This window comes from Podarcis melisellensis (genome assembly GCF_964234715.1).
Source record: "Podarcis melisellensis genome assembly, chromosome: 12".
NCBI lineage: Eukaryota > Metazoa > Chordata > Lepidosauria > Squamata > Lacertidae > Podarcis > Podarcis melisellensis.
The window spans coordinates 33,235,547-33,256,100 of record NC_138544.1 but is presented as its reverse complement, the minus strand read 5'-3'; the positions used below and the strand labels follow the sequence as shown (position 1 = coordinate 33,256,100).

General features: G+C 44.3%; 1 protein-coding gene across 2 annotated transcripts in view; it reads left to right on the top strand.

The window, feature by feature from the left end:
• The window catches only part of COL1A2 (collagen type I alpha 2 chain), a 64,252-nt gene that overhangs the window by 13,153 nt on the left and 30,545 nt on the right, over positions 1 to 20,554 (top strand). For both annotated transcript variants that reach the window (XM_081931209.1, XM_081931210.1), the window contains exons 5-22: positions 2,131 to 2,175; positions 2,701 to 2,754; positions 3,213 to 3,266; positions 3,929 to 3,982; positions 5,480 to 5,533; positions 7,423 to 7,476; positions 10,285 to 10,329; positions 10,840 to 10,893; positions 11,003 to 11,047; positions 13,120 to 13,173; positions 14,551 to 14,649; positions 14,862 to 14,906; positions 15,012 to 15,110; positions 16,517 to 16,570; positions 16,701 to 16,808; positions 18,981 to 19,034; positions 19,148 to 19,246; positions 20,018 to 20,071. In XM_081931209.1, coding sequence (XP_081787335.1) covers positions 2,131 to 2,175; positions 2,701 to 2,754; positions 3,213 to 3,266; positions 3,929 to 3,982; positions 5,480 to 5,533; positions 7,423 to 7,476; positions 10,285 to 10,329; positions 10,840 to 10,893; positions 11,003 to 11,047; positions 13,120 to 13,173; positions 14,551 to 14,649; positions 14,862 to 14,906; positions 15,012 to 15,110; positions 16,517 to 16,570; positions 16,701 to 16,808; positions 18,981 to 19,034; positions 19,148 to 19,246; positions 20,018 to 20,071 — 1,125 coding nt within the window. The remainder of the gene's footprint in view (positions 1 to 2,130; positions 2,176 to 2,700; positions 2,755 to 3,212; positions 3,267 to 3,928; positions 3,983 to 5,479; positions 5,534 to 7,422; positions 7,477 to 10,284; positions 10,330 to 10,839; positions 10,894 to 11,002; positions 11,048 to 13,119; positions 13,174 to 14,550; positions 14,650 to 14,861; positions 14,907 to 15,011; positions 15,111 to 16,516; positions 16,571 to 16,700; positions 16,809 to 18,980; positions 19,035 to 19,147; positions 19,247 to 20,017; positions 20,072 to 20,554) is intronic.

Here is a 20,554-nt window from a genome sequence, read left to right as displayed (position 1 = left end):
AGAGCAGTGGAAGAAATGGGAAAGAACAATGTTTTAGAGACACTTATAGCAAGTTGCAGTATCCTTCAATGATAAGCCTAGAGAGAAATGCTTAGAGAAAATTAAAAAGTATATTAAAGCTAATGGTGGCTATTAAGAGGGCAGTGGTCATATATTACGGACAACATATGAGTAATTTTATGTTCAGGTGCTTTGATGTTCTCCTGCATAGTCCTGGACCTGTTCTCCCATTCCAATGATACTTCTGATTTAAAGCTCCATGTAATCTCTTGATCCCTGATCTTGTGGCTTCTTGTTGCCATGAGAACTTCAAGGTCCACAAGGTCTTTTTTGATCACTTAAATGGGGAGGGCTGCTCTGCTCTACACATGCAGAGGTGCTTCAACCATCAAAGTGATAAAGAAAGGCCTAACCTTGCAGAAAACATTTAAACATCCATATTGAGAAGAGATCGTCAAACCATTGTCCATCAGCTTGTGCAACCAGTGCTTAAGGAACAGCCACTGATTTTTCTCTGAACATATTTTTGTGCAAGTGGTGGGAAGATCATTGGCAGACACCTGCTTGAAGTCCTTCCTAGACAACAGGGATCTGCTTGAAATTATTGTAGGGTAAGCGGTTTGATCATTGAGGCTAATTAAAACCGGTCTCGGAAGAAAACAAAGCTTGGCAGCTCCTCTTCCTGCTCCATTTATTTGCAGCTAGGACTATGGGTGTATTTAGGGACTCAGACATTTCCTCTATATTCTTATTCATAAAGATCAATCTGGTGAGAATGCAGTTCAAGGGGGAATGATCTGACACAGTGACATTTTGAAAACCCATCTGGGCCAGTTGCCAGGACTTAGTGTCAAAAGCAGCCGTTTGGACTAGTTGTCAAAATCTTTTGGGTGATGATGGGAAATGCACCAATGTGTGATTCCTCTATAGATGTCCTCCTAAGGCTCCGCACAGCTGGAGGTGGGAAAACCACAAGAAACAGGAGCAGGCGGGTGGCATCAGGAGCTTTGAGCACCACCCACCTCTTTGCATGATTTCTCTGCCACATGCTGGAATGGAAGGGCAGCTCAGCCTACCAAGCCTGCCCCATGGGGGAGTTATCACTATTATTATTTTTTAAGTATATGCCATCTAATTTCCAAAGAGATTCATTAGAATTCCAGACATCACCACAGTGTGTGTGTGTGTATTACAATTCACTCCCCATCACAAGATCAAAGTATTGACATTAGGAAAACCCCAAACCACAATAAATTACAAAAGGGCCATCAGACCCAAACATCAAAGGGAAACCAGGTATGTTATTTGAATCCCTGAATCTCTTGGAATCCACCAGAATCCACCTCCCTGCCTCTGAATCTGATGCAGCTCAGGTTCCACAATTTCTAAAATCAAAGACTGACAATCCTAAAAGAAAAGTTAAATATAATTTTAAAAATGAATAAAAATGTAAAAGCAGGCAAATATAATAAAGCAGGAGATGAATAATTTTTGTCTGAGACATTTCAGGTAAGCTAAAGCACAAATTTTAATTCTTTCCCTTCTTTGAATAGGAGTCTGTTCTTATGTACCATATTAGCCTTCCCACATCTGCTGGTGCCCTCCATATCTTTTGGACCACAACTCCCATCATCCCTGACCATTTGCCAATGCTGGCTGGGACTTATGGGTTTAGTAGTCTGAAACATCTGGAAGACACGTGATTGGGGAAGGTTGTACAATATCTATAGCGTTTAAGGCAAATTACATATAGCGAATGTAAGGATGAGAGGCAAATTTCAACTAGTGCTAGTACTAATACTATGCTAGCAATAGATAAACACAGGAAAATACAGCTTTGACTTTATGGTGCTATGCTACTAATATAATCTAAGGCTATTATAATATTATAATCAATTTTTTTTTACTCTGTGGTTCATGGTTTAATCTTGAAGCTTGATTTCAGGCAAATGATTAACAGTGCCTGAAATGTCCTATGCATGTCTCCTTAAAAGTAAGCCCATTGCGTTTAATGGTACTTAGTCCCAAGTAAGTGCGGCTCAGGATTGCAGCCTAAGTGATACTGAAACCACTAGCTGGACCATCATTTTACTATTGCAGCATATTAACTATTTCTTTAACTTTTCCCAGGGTATAATGGGACCCAGAGGCCCTCCTGGAGTAACTGGACCCCCTGTAAGTATATTTGGAACACAGCCATTAGTAGGAAGAGAGATATGTTTGATACACATGCAGAAAGCATCAGTTACACAAGTTTTGCCTTGACTAGACCCTAAGCAGGTAACCTCACATGTATAAGAGGTGCCCTATATTGACAGGTCCAGGACTGCTGTTGTCAGTCCCCTGATATAGTTCTCAGTTTACAAACTGATGAGCCATGACCTTTCTGTTTTCTCAGTTTCCTGGCTCTCTTCCCAGTTTGCACCTTCGTGTTCTTGCCCAGAAGGCCCAAAACACACAATGTGTTTGTCTGGTATCTCTCCATGTTATCACTGGTCCACCTGGCCTGGTCTAGACTGGTCTGGGTTGAAGGACCCCAACATTTGCCTGAATCACAGCCTATAACTCCCCAAATCTCACTCTGCTTCCATGCCCAGTTCTCTTCTCCAAACACCCCCATTACTAGAAGAGTACTAACATTTCCCACACGTAACATTCAAAACCGTATAAAATGTCTTTTGTCACCCGCCCTGCGTCTAGGGCTCTCCAGGCCACGCGGGACATGCTGGTGAACCTGGTGAACCTGGTCAAACAGTAAGTGGAACCATTTTTATTCTATTCTGAGAATGACAGGAATTCTGAAATACCCATTTGCAATGAAGCCTATTATCTGAGATTCCTTTGCAAGCTAGCAAGGGTGGGAGAAGCAAGAAACGAGTTCTGATTCTGCTAGAGCCCACACCTGCTTGGTTTCCTCAAAATGGAGGGAAAACACATAAAAGAGCTTGAGGGAGACAAAGGGTTTTTGCTAGACAGGTAGGCTTTAGATTTCTGCAACTCTTTGAGACCACTGGGGGAGCTGAAATCAGACCAAACACCAAGTCTTCTGATTTTTATTTTGAAACCCAGAAGCCATAAATAAAGAGCCCCCCACCACAAGCTTGGATTAAAGAATTCAGATCTAGAACTCTGGCTTAGTCAAGTCACTAGATCATATGTAGCATGAAAGAACTATTGTTTTGTTTCAAATGAACCTTTTTTCCCATCACTAGGGTCCCCAAGGTGCTCGTGGTCCAATGGGTCCTCCTGGAAAGCCTGGTGAAGATGTAAGTATTCATTTGAACCGGGATTTTGGTGGGGGAGGGGGAATCTGTAGGAGCTATTTCCTTTTCCAAACATTGGTTATCTGCGTTTGTTGTGGACTGCCCTCTATGTCCCATCCCCACCCACACTCTTGTAACCATCACTTCTGGTAGAAAAGCTCCCTTTCCATGTGTTTTGATTGCTTGAACATGTTTCCTAAATTCCACTGGAATGCCACCACAGCGTTGTAGTGTATTAAAAGTTTTAAGGATATTTTAATGGATTCTGCAAGCCAGAAGCAGTTCGGGTTTTTAAAAAAGCTGGATTTCCCAACTGTTCTGTTTCTGAAAAGTATCTCCAAAAAAAACTGCATTTTGTGAAATTAAGAAATGTGCAGTGCAATCCCAGAGCGGAAGTAAGTCCCTTCTGAGTTCAGTAGGACTTACCCTTTAATATAAGTACCTTAAATACCACCTCCATCATAAGTTCTTGTCCTAAAAATATCGGAGGAAATATAGCCTTCAAAAGTGACATTATGTCTCCTGAGGGAAAGATGCTGCATGTTTAGTCAGTTTTTAAGTTATTATGTTTTTTTTATACCTTGCATAGAGATATGTTAAATATGTGCAGCTCACTTGCTTTTGCACACAAAAGATTTCAGTCATCTCGTCTAATGTTTCATTAGGGTCATCCTGGAAAACCTGGACGACCTGGTGAGAGGGGTGTTCCTGGACCTCAGGTGAGTTTTGTGTTTTCTGTTGCCTCTTTAATCTGCTGATTAAATCTGTTTGCATAACTGCAGGATAGGAAATTAAATTAATAGCCACCGCTCCTTACCAGTAGTTTTAGTGTAAGTACAATGCCACCCTCCCACTAAGGCTGATATTCTAGCTATTTACACCTGCTGGATCTTAACACCTAGCCAGAGAGCAGCACTATGAATGTTGCCATATGATGTTCACTTTTATTCTACAAGGAATATGGTAATAGTGTATCTGTTCCTAAGCTATGGAACTCTAGACTATTACTATTAAACAAGCATTAACAGTACCTCTGGGTATAGGGCGCTATATACATTCAATAAATAAGAATAAAATAATATAAATAAAAAAATAATAAAAATTTGTTTCAAATTCCAGTTTAAGGCCCTTCGGTTTAAACAAGTAAATTATCTGATGCGATAATGCATACCAATATTTTTAAAAAACCATTATTGGTACTTATTCAAAGGTATACAAAAATACATATCCTAGCATTTTTTAAATATAATATACTGAGATTAAACAGCTACTTAATCTGTTAGAGAGCAAAGCCAGAAGGAAGAAAAGACAAGAAAAGGAGAAACCTAAAGAAAGAGAAAATGAGGGGGGAAAGGAAAAGTAAGAAGAAACTAAAGAAAGATAAAGAAGAAGAAAAATAAAGTGACTTCTGGTTTTCTGTCCTGCAGCTACATATGATATGACATTCATTCCTTAAGATCCAACCATTCAATCTTCTATAAACCAGGTGTTAAGATCATTTTCTCTTTCATGCAAAAAGTCCATAAGAAATTTCCAATCCTTGACAAATGTCAGTAAATTATTTTTCTCTAATTCAATTTTGCCATCTCAGCCAAGTCCAATAGTTTTATCAGCCATTCTTTTATAGTGCATAGGGCTGTGTCTTTCCATCTTTCTGCATCAATCACTGATATTAAGTACTTCTGTGCAATTTTATGGATGGGTCGTGTTCACTTCTGAGATACTTTGCTTGTTGTGTGGCATATAAGTCTATAAAATGAACAGAATTTGGAACATTGTATACTAGGGATCAGCAAGCAGGAGCCCTTGAGCTAAATAAGCCAGCCCCCCCCCCCCCGTAAAGACAAGGGAGGGGCTAGAGCACAACGACAGAAGATGTGCTTTGCATGCTGAAGGTCTCAGGTTTGATTCCCGACATCTTCAGCTAAAAACAGCCAGTAGCTTGTGGGAAAGGCTCTCTGTTTGAGAAGCACTGCTGCTCAGAGTAGACCGTATGCACAGATAGTCTGACTCTGTATGATTCCAGACAGCTTTGTAGGCTTATGTGTCATGCCTGACCCAAAGGCAAAAGCAGTGCATGGAGGGGTCAGTGACTGTGGCAATGAGACATGCAAGCAGCTCACCTTGGTGGCTGGGACTAACATATTGCACCCAAGTACTTTGTCTAGCAGCTTTTATTTGAGATGTTAAGCCTTCTGTCTCATTTTCCCTCCCAGGGTACTCGTGGCTTTCCTGGAACTGCTGGCCTGCCTGGTTTCAAAGGAATAAGGGTGAGCATTTGACTGAAACAGGAACAAAATTAAGAGTAATGACAGTTAATACACCTATGGTGTATTTTTCACCTTCACTATTTTTCACCTTCTCACCCCTTGCTTTTTCCTGTAAGACCTATTGCAGTCGTTAAGAGTCGTCAACAGGCTCATCACAGCTATCTGCCAATCACTCATTCCCACCACCCTTCTGAGTAATACCCCTCCCCACCTTCTCACTATATAGAAGGGTCTGGAAACCTCTGTTTCAGTGTATCTGAAGAAGTGTGCATGCACACGAAAGCTCATACCAAGAACTAACTTAGTTGGTCTTTAAGGTGCTACTGGAAGGAATTTTTTTGTTTTGACTATGGCAGACCAACACAGCTACCTATCTGTAACAACACCTATGGTGTGTTATTCTGTGCAACTACTGGTCTTAGACAGAAGCCTAAGGCTTGTTTGCCAAGGTGGCAATAAAGAAAGTTTCTGTCTTCATCACGGATGCCAACTTGAATAAAGTATTGGGGGGGGCAGGTAAGTCCCGCCCCACATTATTGATCACATGATGCAGCAAGCACACACCATTTGAATGGCAATGACCATCAACTTAAGGGAGATGTGATCATAAATCTCACAGGGTGTTTAGTCCCAAGTCCTGCATGTGTCTGTGATATGTCATTGACAAAATTTTGAACGTACAATCAGCACTTTAAAGTATAGTTTTAAGTATTTAAGTGCAGACCAAAAGAAGCCTGTATACCACTTTCCTTCTCCACCCAAAGGAAGTGGTAGTAACTGCTTCATCAAAGCAGTCAATGACCGCTGTTCACCTAGTTTGCCACATTCCCCTAGTTTACTGTGGCCCTTTCTAACTGTCTTGAGAAAGGCCAGTTTTTTCTCCTTTAGGGAAAAGGCATTTCCCTAAACAACTGTGCGTTGCTTCCCTGTTTCCAGGCCTGGAGCCAAATGTTGGCCACGTTGGGCACTGGTCAAGGGCACCTGCCCACTAGCCTAGCCATACCATCCTTCACTGCCCTCCCTGCCAGACCCTCAGATGTTTGTCAGTGGCAGGCAGCAGTGCTGGTTTTGTGTGGGAGCCAATCTCAACTCCCATCCCCGGTGGACACTCACATTTTTTAATTACCCAAAGTGTAACGTCAAATGCATAGGTCTCTGAAATATTATCTAGGTAGGACTACAGAACTATGAAATAGATTTCATAGGTATGGGGCCTGGAGCATTGCTTTCTGGGTAATCAAAGATGGCAGCTGGCCACCATGGATGGGAGCCAAGCTTTCTCCCATTTGAAAGCACCTTTCCACCACTGAAGCATGTCTTTGGGCCTGGTGGAGGGTGGTGAATGGTGACAGAGAGAGCAGTGGCAGGAGAAGCAAACAGTGGCAGGCTGTCATTGCCACAAGCAGGGCTAGGCCCTGCTCTGGTTAGGGGACTGCTGGGCCATCATTGGCACCATTTCTCCCCAAGCCTTGCACTGTCCCTGCCTGTTTCCACTTTCCCCCTCCTCTGTTTTTTCACTCTGTATCAAATTTTAGGTTTTTGAGGAAGAAGTCCCTTTTGTTTTCTTCAAAGCATCATGCATGTTGAAGGCACTGTATAAATAATGAGAAGTGGTAATAGTCATCTATAAAGCTACGGAAACACACGAACTAAAGAGGGCTGTCAAAGTTTGTGTCTGATGCAGACCAGAACCAAACTATGTTAAGGAAGGACAACTGTGTCCCTCCTTAACTGTCGATGATCCTTTTAAAGTGGGGGAACCAATATGGTGAATGCAGAGCAATGCTAGCTTTGTGTTTCAACCACTGCATGATAAAGAAATGGTTTCCTTAAAAAGGGGGGAACTAGGGGGGCCACTTTACCCACCAGTGTTTCTTCTTCCAACATAGGGACACAACGGTTTGGATGGTCGGAAAGGAGAACCTGGTGCTCCCGGCAACAAGGTAAAAATGACTGAATTTTAATATATGTTACATGGGTATTCAAGCAAGAGCACAGAGTGCATGGCAGCCCTTCTGTTTTATATCCTGCGTGCATGTTTTGTTCTCGTAGGCTTTTATCCTTCTAAGAAAAATCAGCCTATGCTATGAATGAAGGACAACAGCAATTTGGTACTAAGCCCCTGAGATACATGGACACAACAGAAAGTCTCACAGGTCCAAATTCTAGCATGGGAGCAAGATGAAATAAATAGCCAGCTTGCTCTAAGCCAGCCTTCCTCAACCTTTGGTTAAGCAGGCTGGGGCTGATGGGAGGTGGAGTCTGACAACATCTGGGGATCCAAGGAGGTGGAAGAACTCTGCACTTCTGGTTCTGACTCTGAAACTCGGGATTGCCAGTAGGAGCCTCCATCTTTGAGAAACTTTGAATTCACCAATCCACCAAAGCATGTGGCTAGTTTGAACTTGCCCCTGCCACCGCCTGAGTTGCTCATGAACTCTTTGTGTGCATGTAGGACAAGGGTGGAATTCTAGTACCTGCAGGTTTATTGTTTTCCCCTTTTGTGTGGGGAATACTAGAAATCCCAATAAATACATATGTAAATACATATGTGGGACACAGTTGGTGCTGTGGGTTAAACCACAGAGCCTAGGACTTGCCGATCAGAAGGTCAGCGGTTCGAATCCCCATGACGGAGTGAGCTCCCGTTGCTCGGTCCCAGCTCCTGCCAACCTAGCAGTTCGAAAGCACAGCAAAGTGCAAGTGATAAATAGGTACTGCTCCAGCGGGAAGGTAAACAGCGTTTCCGTGCACTGCTCTGGTTCTCCAGAAGCTGCTTAGTCATGCTGGCCACATGACCTGGAAGGTGTACGCCGGCTCCCTCGGCCAATAAAGCGAGATGAGCGCCGCAACCCCAGAGTCAGCCACGATTGGACCTAATGGTCAGGGGCCCCTTTACCTTTTAAATACATATGTAAATAAAAAACAGTGGGAGCTGCTGTAAACGTTAATAGTGTGGAGTGCTGCTATTCCTGATTCCAGTCATTCCATTTCTCCTTCCTCCTCCATTTTCCCATTTCTTAGTTTATAGGCAGCACACAAATGTAATACTACAGGGTTCTCCCAGCAGTAGTTCAGCATCTGTGGTCATTGAGCCTGCTTCTCTTAGGGAGGCGCCATAGCTCAGTGCCAGAGCATCTGCTTGGCATGCAGAAGGCCCCAGGTTTATTCGCCAGCATCTGCCAGGTGGGGCTGGGGAGATACCCTGCTGGAAACTCTGGAGAGCCTCAGCTGGTCAATGTAGATAACACTGAGCTAGCTGGAGCAATGGTCTGATTTGTTACAAGCTTCCTATGTTCCATTAGTATTGGACTAATTTAGGTCCCCCCCCCCCCTTTTTGGGGGTGGACTTTACTTCTGCAAACCTTGGTGTTCTGCCAAGCCTGCTGCTCCTCCCTCTAGACTATGCTTGCTGCCATTTTTCCTACAAAAGAAATGGCGCTCACAGCCTGGACATCAGAAATAGCGAGAATCATGTATTGAGGCAAGCCAGCAAATGCATGTCTCATAAGGAACTGGCTGGCACTGACAGGCCTCTCCTTTCACTATTGGAGTGAACCAAAGCTAGTAAGTGTTCTTGAGACTTAAGTGTGCAAGTATCAAAATGGGATATGTGGGAAACGAGAGCTTTTAAACTTGCTTTACAGCCAGGAATCTCAGATATTCCTTTGTCTAATTTCTGTTTTCATGTTAGCTCAGAGGTGGAGCCAGCAAACCAAATGGCGCTTTGAAATGCAGCTGGGTAGATAACACCACTCTCAGTCAAAAAACTATGGAAACAGAAAGCTGAGAAAAATACAAGTTGCTCCATTGGTCCCAAAGCAAGCCAACGTTGTGGGATGAGGTCTCCTGTATTGATCACAAGGAGATGGGTTGGCCTTCTAGCTAAATGAAAACCCAGGCTCAGGGAGAGTCAGGAAGAAGCTTAGCTTAATCTCCCCCCTCTTCCCTCCTCCTCTAGTACGGACACAAGGAGGCTTTTTGGAAGCTTTTGCTTCCATTTTCGATTAACCATCACTTGCTGTGTTGAAACTGTGGCTAATGTTAACTGTGGCTTGTCTGAAACCATTTGAGTTCAGGCTATGGGTTATGAAGCTGGTTTGTCTCAACGAACCATAGTTACAGTTAATACTGGGTTCAGTTTCACATGTAGCCCTCAACTGGTTAGTTGAAATTGGAAGAGAAAATGTACAAAGCCTTTCCTTGCAACCATATGGCAGGAGAGGGAGTGCAAAAGCCCGAATAGAAAAGCTAAACTTTTCCCCAGGTCCTGTTGAATCAGCCTGTATCAACTTTGGCAAATACCAGTAGAGTTTCTTTGGCTGAAATCTGTGCATCTGTTAGCTTCATGGTATATGAGACCTTTATAGATCAACCTGTCCAGACACCTGCATGCAGCTGTGGTGGCTGCCTTTAGCAAAGCATGTTTATCTCAGTCCCAAGAGTCACACTTCAGCTCCAGTGAAATTAATGGGGCATAAGATTGTCACACAGTTAGCTTTTTCCTTTACTTTTGCGCGTTTTATCTGGGCTACAGCCAACATTTGTTCTATCCCTCTTCTACAAGCCCTCTTTGCTAACTAGATCACTAAGCTGATAAGAGGCTTTACTTTGTACGAACTTTTGTGCGCTAATTTAAATGCCAGAAGTGTAAACGTTCTGACTGCATCTTTTGCTATGTCAGTAATAAGACTTTCAAGGAAAGGACAACCTAAACCATGGGCTAAATGGAGAATCTTTGTCATTCGCAGGGCGAACCTGGTGCCCCTGGTGAAAATGGTACTCCCGGACAACCTGTAAGTATTTTCTCTCTGTGACTTACACAATATTAAGTCATCAAAAATCCTGTTATCATTTGTTAAAGTTTGCTAGTTGCTTTCATGGAATTCTCAGTGTTTAATAGAAATGATGCTATTTGACTAGAATATATGACTTACTGTGTTGAGGGCAACAGTAAATCTGCAGTCTTTTGCTCACTTGGGTGTGTGCCAAGCCCACTGAGTTAAATCTGAGTTGAGCATGCATAACTTGAAACAGGAGTGTTGCACCCTATTGTGGAAACTGAGAAAAGACTGAAGCTATACTAGACTATACTTCATATTGCACTGCAGCTTATTATTACCACTAGTACTAGAAAGAAAATAATATTGTGCGGGATATTGTTTTTGTTTGCTAAACAACGTTATGAATTTTTGAGTTTCTATATCATAAAACACCCTGTGATCCTCTCATGAAGGGTGCTGTAGAAATTTATTAAATGAAGTAAAGAAATATTCAGTAATGATTTGCGTGTCCTTTGCTTTTAGGGTGCTCGTGGTCTCCCTGGTGAAAGGGGAAGAGTCGGCGCTCCTGGCGCAGTTGTAAGTGACTCCCCTACGTGTACAACATGGCTTCCGTTTTCTTTCTTTTGGATTCTTCGATTTTGTGCCAGGAATTTAAGGTGTAAAGAGAACCTTTGTTTTCTTTTAGGGGGCTCGTGGCAGTGATGGAAGTAACGGTCCCACTGGTCCCGCTGTAAGTCCAAACTTTAATGTTCTATTATTCTGTCCTGATGAACGACACACACTGTGACCCGCCAGTCACTTGGATTTCTCTGTGCGATGGTCACCTGTCTTTCTCTCTGCCCTTTATCAGTTGCAGAAAAGGAAATCTTTTCTTTCTTTTCCTTCTTTTCCAAAAACAAACATCTGGCATTTCCAGATAGGCATCAAAGAGCTGTCCAAAATAGTAGTAGTATTCTCAGGGTGCTTCCACAGACTTTTCAGCTCAAGCCTGAAATCCAGTGTTTTGGACTGACTGCTTTTGCAGTGATGACTGGATTTGCCCAGCCCAAGCTGCATAGAAGCTGTGGGAGCTCTCCCTTTTCCTCATCAGTTTTCTGATGGTGCTTAGCAGCTAAGATAAAAAGATATCCCTTGTACACTGCTTATAAAGCAGCTACTCTTAGGAAGTGATGAATTGATCAGCGTTATTTCCACTCCATGCCAATTTTGCATGTGTTCATTCAATAAGTCTGTTCTATCTCACTTCCAAATTAATCTGCCATTTTTAAAAACCACTGTGTTGAAGTGCATACTTTATCTCAATGTACACTTTCCCAAGCATATGTTATGCTAAAATGAAAATGTTTAAACAACACATTGGGATACATTTTTTTGAGCTGAGAATTGTATCATGAAATTTTCAGGAATGTGAATTCCAAAGGATGTTTGCATTTCTGATCCACACATTAGTCCAGGAGGTGTGTAGCGGGTCAGTCTGCATAAGAATTCACAGATTCTGAATTCTTCAGGCATTCCTGCCTCTGGTAAGGGGGCAAACTGGCTGATTCAAAAATGGAACATGAGGCTTTATTACTCCAAGTGCCCCTGCCCTTGGGAATTTGGAGATTGACCCCAGTAGAAAGATGTCCACAGGGGTCTGGTGGTGTCTGTGTGACATCTGTTTCCCATACCTGCTTTATATCCTGGAATATCCAGTGTCTAGCCTAGGCAGTAAACCAATCACAATGTCTCCTGGCCAGCTCAGGAAGGAATAGGTCAGTTACTGCCAGTGTGATTAGTACATTGCTCTAAGGCTGGATATACAGCACCTCAGTTTTTTAACACATTCTGTTGCACTTTCGCAAGCGATGCTAAAAATTGCACTCTCTCACATGTAAGTAATGCAGTGTTCTGCCCCGTTCACCCCACTTTAAATGAAGCATCTAGAAAGTGGGTGCTTGTTTATCATAACAGCTAGGCAAGCATGTTAAACAGAGAAGCAGCAAAATACATCCTTGCAAGGACAACCTTTATTCTACCTTAAAGGTTTTAAAATGGTTCTTAGCTCAGGGAAGGCCAAACAAAGGCACAAGGCATTCTTGTTTCTAGAGCCATGCACACACAGAGGTGCATTTGCCCAGAAGCAATGCTTGTAATGACAGCAGTGATGCCCTGGCACCTCTTATGATGGACATAGCAAGCTACGTATTGAGCCATTTCCCCTTCTTTGGCATTTTGTGCCCAGTGAACATGCTCAGTCCTCAATGGATTTTTTTCCCTCCTCCTACCCAGGGTCCTTTTCTGGTTGTTGTTGTTTTGGTGTGGGGGGTGGGTTGGAGGTACTTCTGCAGACCTCAAAATCTCCCCCTGCTGATTCTCCTCCTTTGTGTGCAGATATAGTACTGTTTTGGCTATATAAGCAGCAGCACTTATGCCTGAACATTAGATATAAAGGGAATGATGGAAATGCCACGTTCTGATTAAAACGTCAGAACCGAGAGTGATGAAACCTCCTGCCTTGCCAGCTCCCTGGGCTGGGAAAACCTGGCAGGGGTCCCACATTTTGCAGGCCTGCTTTGGGGGCACTGGCATGCCAATATGCAAGGAGACATTTTCATGTGTTTGGCTCTAAGATCAGATTCAAACCTTGTTCTAGGACTCAAGTCTGTTGTCATATAGGCGATCCACTTTGTTGCTTCAGGATCCCATGAGATGTATCCTGGTCATTGATTCCTATAGCCTGGTCTCTTTCTTTTGTCTCCTTCTCAGCCTACTACTTGCACCTGCAGATCTTGAAGGATTTCTCTTTCTTTATTTTCACAGGGTCCCATGGGTGCTGCTGGAGCTCCAGGATTCTCAGGTGCTCCCGGAGCCAAGGTATGACCTATATTCCGCCCCCTCAGGCACACATGCTCAACGAAATGTTTTCAAGCCAAGCAATGCTTTAGCTGTACAATGAGAAGAATACAGGTTGTTCCCACCTACAAACATTCACAGCGACCATTTGTAGTTTTCTTTAAACTAATCAAATAGCAGTAGAAATGCAAAAATGTAATGCTATTTGGTTTGTTCCACACAATGGGCTGTATCTAGTGGTGTCACAAGGCAGCATGCATTAGTGGAAAGGAGGAAAGGTGGTCTTTTGCCAATTCCTCCTTCAATCTGCAGCCCCCTGGTGGAGGGCAAAGGAGGGGATTTGTGAAAATCATCTCCTCACACCTTTCAGCTCATGTAAGGCTTTGCTGGACAAAAGAGCAGAGAAACAGAACTGGTCCTATCCCTGTGCCAAAAATATGCATCTTGCATTAGGGGAGATGTTTGGTGATGTTTTCCCCAAACCATTGGTGGGGGGGAATCAGTGGTTAGCTGTTCACTTAGGATAGATTCGCATAACTGCATTTGCCCTCCCATAAGCAAGAAAAATTAATGGCAAGTGCGGAAATTGCAGATGAAATTATTTCTTGTTGAGCTAGTTCTAGTGATCACGATAATTGGGTTAGTTTGTAATAGCCAGGCAAAGATGGGCAGTAACGAAATTGTGCACCTAGCTAGAGAGAAAGATAAAGCACTTGCTTTTCTGTCAGGAAGTCTAATGTTGCGGCATTGGCACAGCATATGATCTCTTCATATGGATGTTGTAGATCCACCAAAGCCTGCATATGCCAGTACGCAGGGGCAGACCTTGGTAATATGCCACCCTGTGCGAGGGCACAGGCTTAAGCCAAGCTTTGGGAAGGAGGTGTGAGGCTCTGGCAGGGCCCTAGAACCCTTTCACCTCCTTCCCAAAGCCCAGTAGGCACTTCCCCTGCTTTTGTAAGGAGGCAGGAGGACTCCAGGGCCCTGTCAGAGCCCTAACACCTCCCTTCCAAAGCAGGGCAAGTGCTTGCCAGGCTTTGAGAAGGCACCCTTCTTGGCTGCACCCCCACAGCGGTTGCACTACTCACCCTGCCCTAAATCCACCTCGATGCAATGCATCACATGATCCAAACTCAAATGTAAGGATTGTAAAATAAATAATCATAGGAACAACAGGGCTAGCATATCTTCTCTTTTGCTGAACTATTTGCCGCAACTGGATCATGATTACAGTACTATCTGGCGCTCATCTTAACAGAGACAGCCACACTGGGGATGTTATCTTTGTTTTGTTTTTGTTTTAAGCCTGATTAGAGTAGTATAGGTTTAATAAGTGCTGAAATGAACCATACACCGAACACTCAGCACTCACCACACACATCCTCTCTTCCCAAACAGGGTGAAGTTGGTTCTGCTGGCAACACGGGTCCCTCTGGTCCTGCTGGCCCTCGTGGTGAAGTTGGACTCCCTGGTGCTTCTGGTCCTGTTGGCCCTCCAGTAAGTTACCCTTGAAACTTCTGCTACCGATGAATGTGGTTCCTTGCATCTGCTTTTCAGTTATTTTGTTTATATATGTCGCTTGGGCATAAAGAAACATCTAAGCGATTTGCGCACGCGCACACACACCCCTAAACCAATATGCCTAGATAAAATGAGCAGGTGATCATATATATTTAAAACCTAACATTATCCTTTTCTCTCTCTCTTAGGGTAACCCTGGTAACAACGGTATTAATGGTGCTAAAGGCGCAGCTGTAAGTATGCAGGCCTCAAACTGGATTGTCCCATAGGAAAAGCTTCTGTGGCGCTACAGAGGAGAGTTCTGACATGTGTTCTCCTCCTCTCTCCTTTCTGGGCAGGGTCTTCCCGGTCCAGCTGGTGCTCCTGGCCTGCCTGGTCCCCGTGGTATGATTGGCGCTGCTGGCTCCGCTGGTGCTGCTGGAGCTAGAGGACTTGTTGTAAGTGATGCTATCTACCATATATGCCTCCTTTTTGCAATTTATGGGTCCTGTGTTTTTGACAATGCATGGCCTGCCTTTCAGTCAAGTGATTATCAAAGCAGCTTACAAACAGCTGGTTTCTCCCAGATCACCCATCATGCAGCTACACACTAATACACACCTGCACAACCCAGCAGCCTTTGTTCCTCTGCTCTCCAGCCCCAGGAACTGGAGGGAGGGAACAACCCACCCCCTGAAGCTGCTCCTTAGCTGGAATAAGCCAGAATAAGCCAGGTTGGTCCTCTCATTGCCATGATGTTCTTCCTGGAAGATGGGGGCAGGCAGTGCAGCCTCCCCAGTGATCCTTGGTCTCCTTTCCAGTGGCAGAGGCCAGCGGATGCTTCCCTCCAATTCCACAGTCCCCAGGGGGGGTATGTGGCTTGCACAAAGGCCAGCAGGGCATCGTTTTAGTGTCTAAGTTGCCTTCGTACTTAAGATACTGGTCTTGCCTGCCAGCATCTGGGCTTGCTCTGACTTTAGGCCTCCCTGGCTGGCACATAGTTGCCCGATGTCCTTGCTAGAACATTTGGCACCATTGCTACATGGTTAATATCCAACCAAGTGTGAAGCGGTGTCTGATAATATAAAATGTCTGGGGTTATTTTGCCTTCTGTTGGTCTAGTGCAGTTTTGCACCAAGCTGCTAATGTCTAATGCCAACAACGGTCACTGCTGCAGATTCTCTCTTTTATGTCAACTTTGCCAATGAAAGAGTTGTTCTTACAGTGGCAATCCTTACAGCAGCTCTGTAAGGGAGACCAATATTGGGGAGAATACTGGAGCCACAAAGTTTGTCCATGACTTAAGTCAGATGTGAATTAGTAACTGCTTATTAACATAGAACTGGACACAGCTTATTCCCCTATTGTACTGCATTGATTATTCCCTTCCTCTAATAAACACACCATCCAAGACAGTGCTCAGATGACCAGGGGCAGGGCAAGGGAGACAGAGCAGGCCTGGCCCTCTTGCATTCTGTGCCAGCTACTCTTTGTAAGGCTACAGGGTAATGGGATGATTTGGGGAGTGAGACATATGGGTTTCATCCCCCTCCCAATAATTCAAGCACAAATCTGTGCCTGGAACAGCACAGTTTGGATGACTGACACTGCAATCCTATATCCGGTTACCTGTAAGGTGGGGGGGGGGGAACCCATTGATTTAAGTAGGAACCAACTCTTGAGTGGGCATGTACAGACTTGTTTGGGGAGTATCGTTGTGTGAGGTGCTGCTGCTAGGCCGTTTTGCTGCAGTTCTTAGTTGCTTGGATAACTTTGCAGCCCAGATGTTCAGAAGAAGAAAAACAAAGGTGTGTGTAAATTCATAGTGTTCACTGTTGGGATCTCTTGTTCTCTTTGACTCCAGGGTGAACCTGGCCCCGCTGGATCCAAGGGAGAGACTGGTAACAAGGGAGAGCCTGTGAGTATCTTTACTGCCTCGAGCACTGCTATCCATTTGGTGGAAATCACTGTTGATTCTGTTTTTCCCCCCATCATGCAGCCTGTTTCTCAAAATGGTGGCTTGTTTTCCTCTCTTTCCTACCCGACAGGGCGCTTCCGGCCCTGCTGGCCCTGCTGGCCCAAGTGGTGAGGAAGGCAAGAGGGGTTCCAACGGCGAGCCTGGCTCGACTGGGGCACCTGGATCTGCAGGTTTAAGAGTAAGTGTGCTGCAAAAGGAAACAAAAACCCAGCCCAATAGAAAACACCAGGGAATTCCACAGAGGTAGAACATGGAGTTGGGAGGGACGCCCACTGCCATGCAGGAATATTTTCCCAGCGTGGGGCTTGAACCCACAGCTCTGAGATCAAGAGTCTCATGCTCTACCAGTATAATTGGTACTGGGCTGAATATACATGTTAATTCTTCATGCAGAAGGCCCCATTTTCCATCCAGGACATCTCCAGTGAAAGGATCAGGCAGCAGGTGGAAGACCTTCCTCTGCCTGAGATCCTAAAGAGCTGCTGTTGCCGGTCAGAGTAGATAGATCTGGGCCAGGCAGACAAATAGTTTGACTTGGTATTTAGGGTGGCTTCCTAATTTTCTATGGGATTAACGTGACCACGCCTACCTGTGCTTGGAGTGGCATTCTTGTCTACACCAGACAATGTTCCAATGTATGTGCATACGTGGGCAGGTCATGGCTTGATGGAGGCAGCACATCCTGGGTCTGTAGAGGACCTAAGGGTCCAGTTAAAGTATTCCAAGTAGCTGGGCTAGGAGAAGGCACTACCTGAAACCCCAGTCTCTCTCCAATGTGGTAGACAGTGCTGGGCTACCAGAGGGCCTGCTCTGACAAAGGCCATTCTTTTAGCCTTAAGCAAGAGTTCAGCTGCGGCATCTCAGCTAGATATCCAACGTACTGAAATATTTTCAAACTAATTGTGGTTTTTGTAAAAATAAATAAATCACTAGCTGCCAACGTGTAGTAGTAGCAGCAGTAGTAAATGAGGATAATGAACAATGAATTGAGAATATATGATTGTTCAATTAAAATTGTGTCAATGGGCTTTTTGCTTCTTTAGAACTTGGTGCATTGGGGACACATTAGGGCTAATTTTTGCAAGATAATCAGCGCTTCTCATGACACGCTGAATTTTGCTGAAACTTTGTTCAGTTGTTCCTTTGGGGGCTGGACTTAGAATCTGGGAGAGATCTAGAACCCACTCTTGCGATAGTGACAGCTTAGCTGCACATTGTATTTTCTAGCCCACAGTCCTCTGTGTGATCCCTGTGCCTGCATAGCAGTGGAAACTTACTGTGTTTTACAGGAAAAACTGTTCCTTGCCAAAGCTGCATATTGCCAATCTCCAGATCTAGCACTGGAAGAAGAAGCAATTTGCATGCACATGTTCACAAATTATTTTTCCATGGATGCTGAGGCATAAGAGATCACTTAGCAGGAATGCTTCCTCTAGTGGATAAATCAAATGGGTGAATTGGTCCTGATTTCCCCCCGTTGGGATAAACCATTCCTTGTGTCTTGTGGGCCTGGGTTGCAGTGCTTGTAAAAGTCCTGAAGGCCTTGGTGGTTAGCTCATTTTCACAGTCTACATGCTCACTGATGACAGCGCTTTGATACTGTTCCCGGCAACACACATTATGGTCATTGCAGGATAATGTCAGGTAGTGAAGGTAGCCTCATCATATCCACAAGGCTGTCCCAGGTTGTTTTGCACCTGGTCTGCTTTATCAGTTTTCATCTGCCACTATAAATTCAACGATATTGATCAAGACTGAGACATGGACCTGTCAAAACTGGCTTAATGTGCAGGTGAACCTAAGGTCACAGAGCACAGTTGCATCCCTTTTGATAAATCTAATTGTGAGGGATGCTTCTGCCTGCTCTGGTCCCTGCTGGTTCCCAGAGCTATATTGGCCTTCTTGAAATGGTACCTGCCATTCCAGTTGAGAGCTTGCCATTCTCTTTATTGGGCTCTACAGCAGCCTCTAAAGACCACTGGAATCCCTCTCGTGGACCGGCCCTATCATTGGGCAGGGTGAGGCAGTCACCTTACGCAGCGGGTGCTGGGGAGGATGAGAAGAGCCACTCAGGTGTTGGAGGACAGGGCTGCAAGTGCATAAAGGCAGCAAAAGCCCCTGAGATACCATCCTATTTTGGCTTCACTCCAGCCATTGCGTGCATGTGTGCCCAGTTCAACTATTTTTATTAAGCAAAGGAAAAGTCGCTTCCTCAGGAGGCCCCGATCCCATCACAAATGCCAAGCATTCCTTTGTAAATCCTTAGCTGTAGCAAGCCTTGCCTTTGCCTGTTGGCTAAAACTCTCTCTTCTTTTCTGACCAGATATTTGTGTCTCCTTTTCCTTCGTAGGGTGTTCCTGGATCTCGTGGTCTCCCTGGAGCTGATGGCAGAGCTGGTGTGATGGTAAGCTACCTTCTCCTTCTGCTGCTGCTTTTGTTTCTTTTGAAGAGATGTTCTTCTTGCCGTTGTTGCTTCCTCTCATTGGAGCTGGTTGTGGGTTCGTTTCTCCTCTGTAGGGAGCTGTTGGTAATCGTGGTGCTACTGGTGCTGCTGGTGCTAAGGGTCCCAATGGTGATTCTGGACGCCCCGGTGAACCTGGTCTCATGGGTGCAAGAGTAAGTATCAAGGGTGAGGATGAGGATTGTGTGACGTTGCAAGGCAGCAGTATCCAAATAGAGGGTTTCCATTTAAAATGGGTGGTCCATTTTAAAAATGCAGTATGTTTATGGTGATGGTTAGTAATGTTTGGTTATGAGAACTTTATATTCATCACTATAATCAACTCTCATGACCATGTTGTGAGATTATTCGTATTCCCATTATACAGATATGAAACTGAGGCTGCAGTGGATATTTGGGTTGCACCCATATCCTAGCTTACCTGGGGTTAAGCACAATGAGCTTAGGTAATGTGCAGCCCTATACTTACCTGCTTACGAAACATGTGTAGGATTGCACTGTGATTTGGGAGGAAATCCCAATGAGTTCAAAATGGACATTTCCCAGTAAACATGAATTTAATTGGTAGATAGACTGTTCTGTCAATCGCTTGTTACTACTTCCAGTCTGCATCAATTTCTGTCGTGTTCATTGATAAATCAATTCCAGCCCATTTCTCCATTAATCTGTTTAAAAAGTCCAGCTGGTCCACGAGGTGAACCTGGCAGTGCACATTTTATCCTAAAACAATTGCATATTTTCTAAAACAAGCATTTCAATGCATTTTTTGAGCCAAAAACGCAAAATTTGGAGAAGCGCTAAATTGGAAGATAATTACAAATACATTGCTGGGTTGAAAATGAGGCCCATTCACTTAAAAATGCAAAACATTCCTGTTTGAAATAATTTCAAAGATGATACTGAGATGAAATGTCTGTGCTTTTTAGGGTCTCCCTGGTCAATCTGGAAGCCCAGGCCCTGCTGGCAAAGAAGGTCTTCCTGTAAGTAGCCCACACTTTACCCTACAAATATATCACTTTTTTAAAATGCAGTTATAGACTTATAAGTAATGTCCACAGCTGTGTTCTATAACATTTTTATCCTGTTTAGCCTGGTGTCACGGTGCTCCCTAGGCAAAGGAATGCACATAGTAGATCGCTAACACAATATTGTCAAAAGTGGACACTTAGTAGTTTCTATCGTTCCAGATACCCACACACACCAGTCTAGAGTCCAGGCAACTATTCCCTGCTCTGTGATCTCTGGAGCAGTTGCAGCAACAAGGGGGCACTCCCTCTCTACCAGTTTATGTGCCTTGCTCGACAGGCTGTGTCCACACAGCCTGAGACTACAACTGCCTAGAAGTTGTCTCTGATCGTCCCTCTTCAATCCTCTCCTGGTTCTGGGAGACAGTGGTGAAAGAGAGGGTGGGGGAGCACACACTTGCCCAACCTGCCTCTTCCTTCTCTTCTCCCAACCCATCC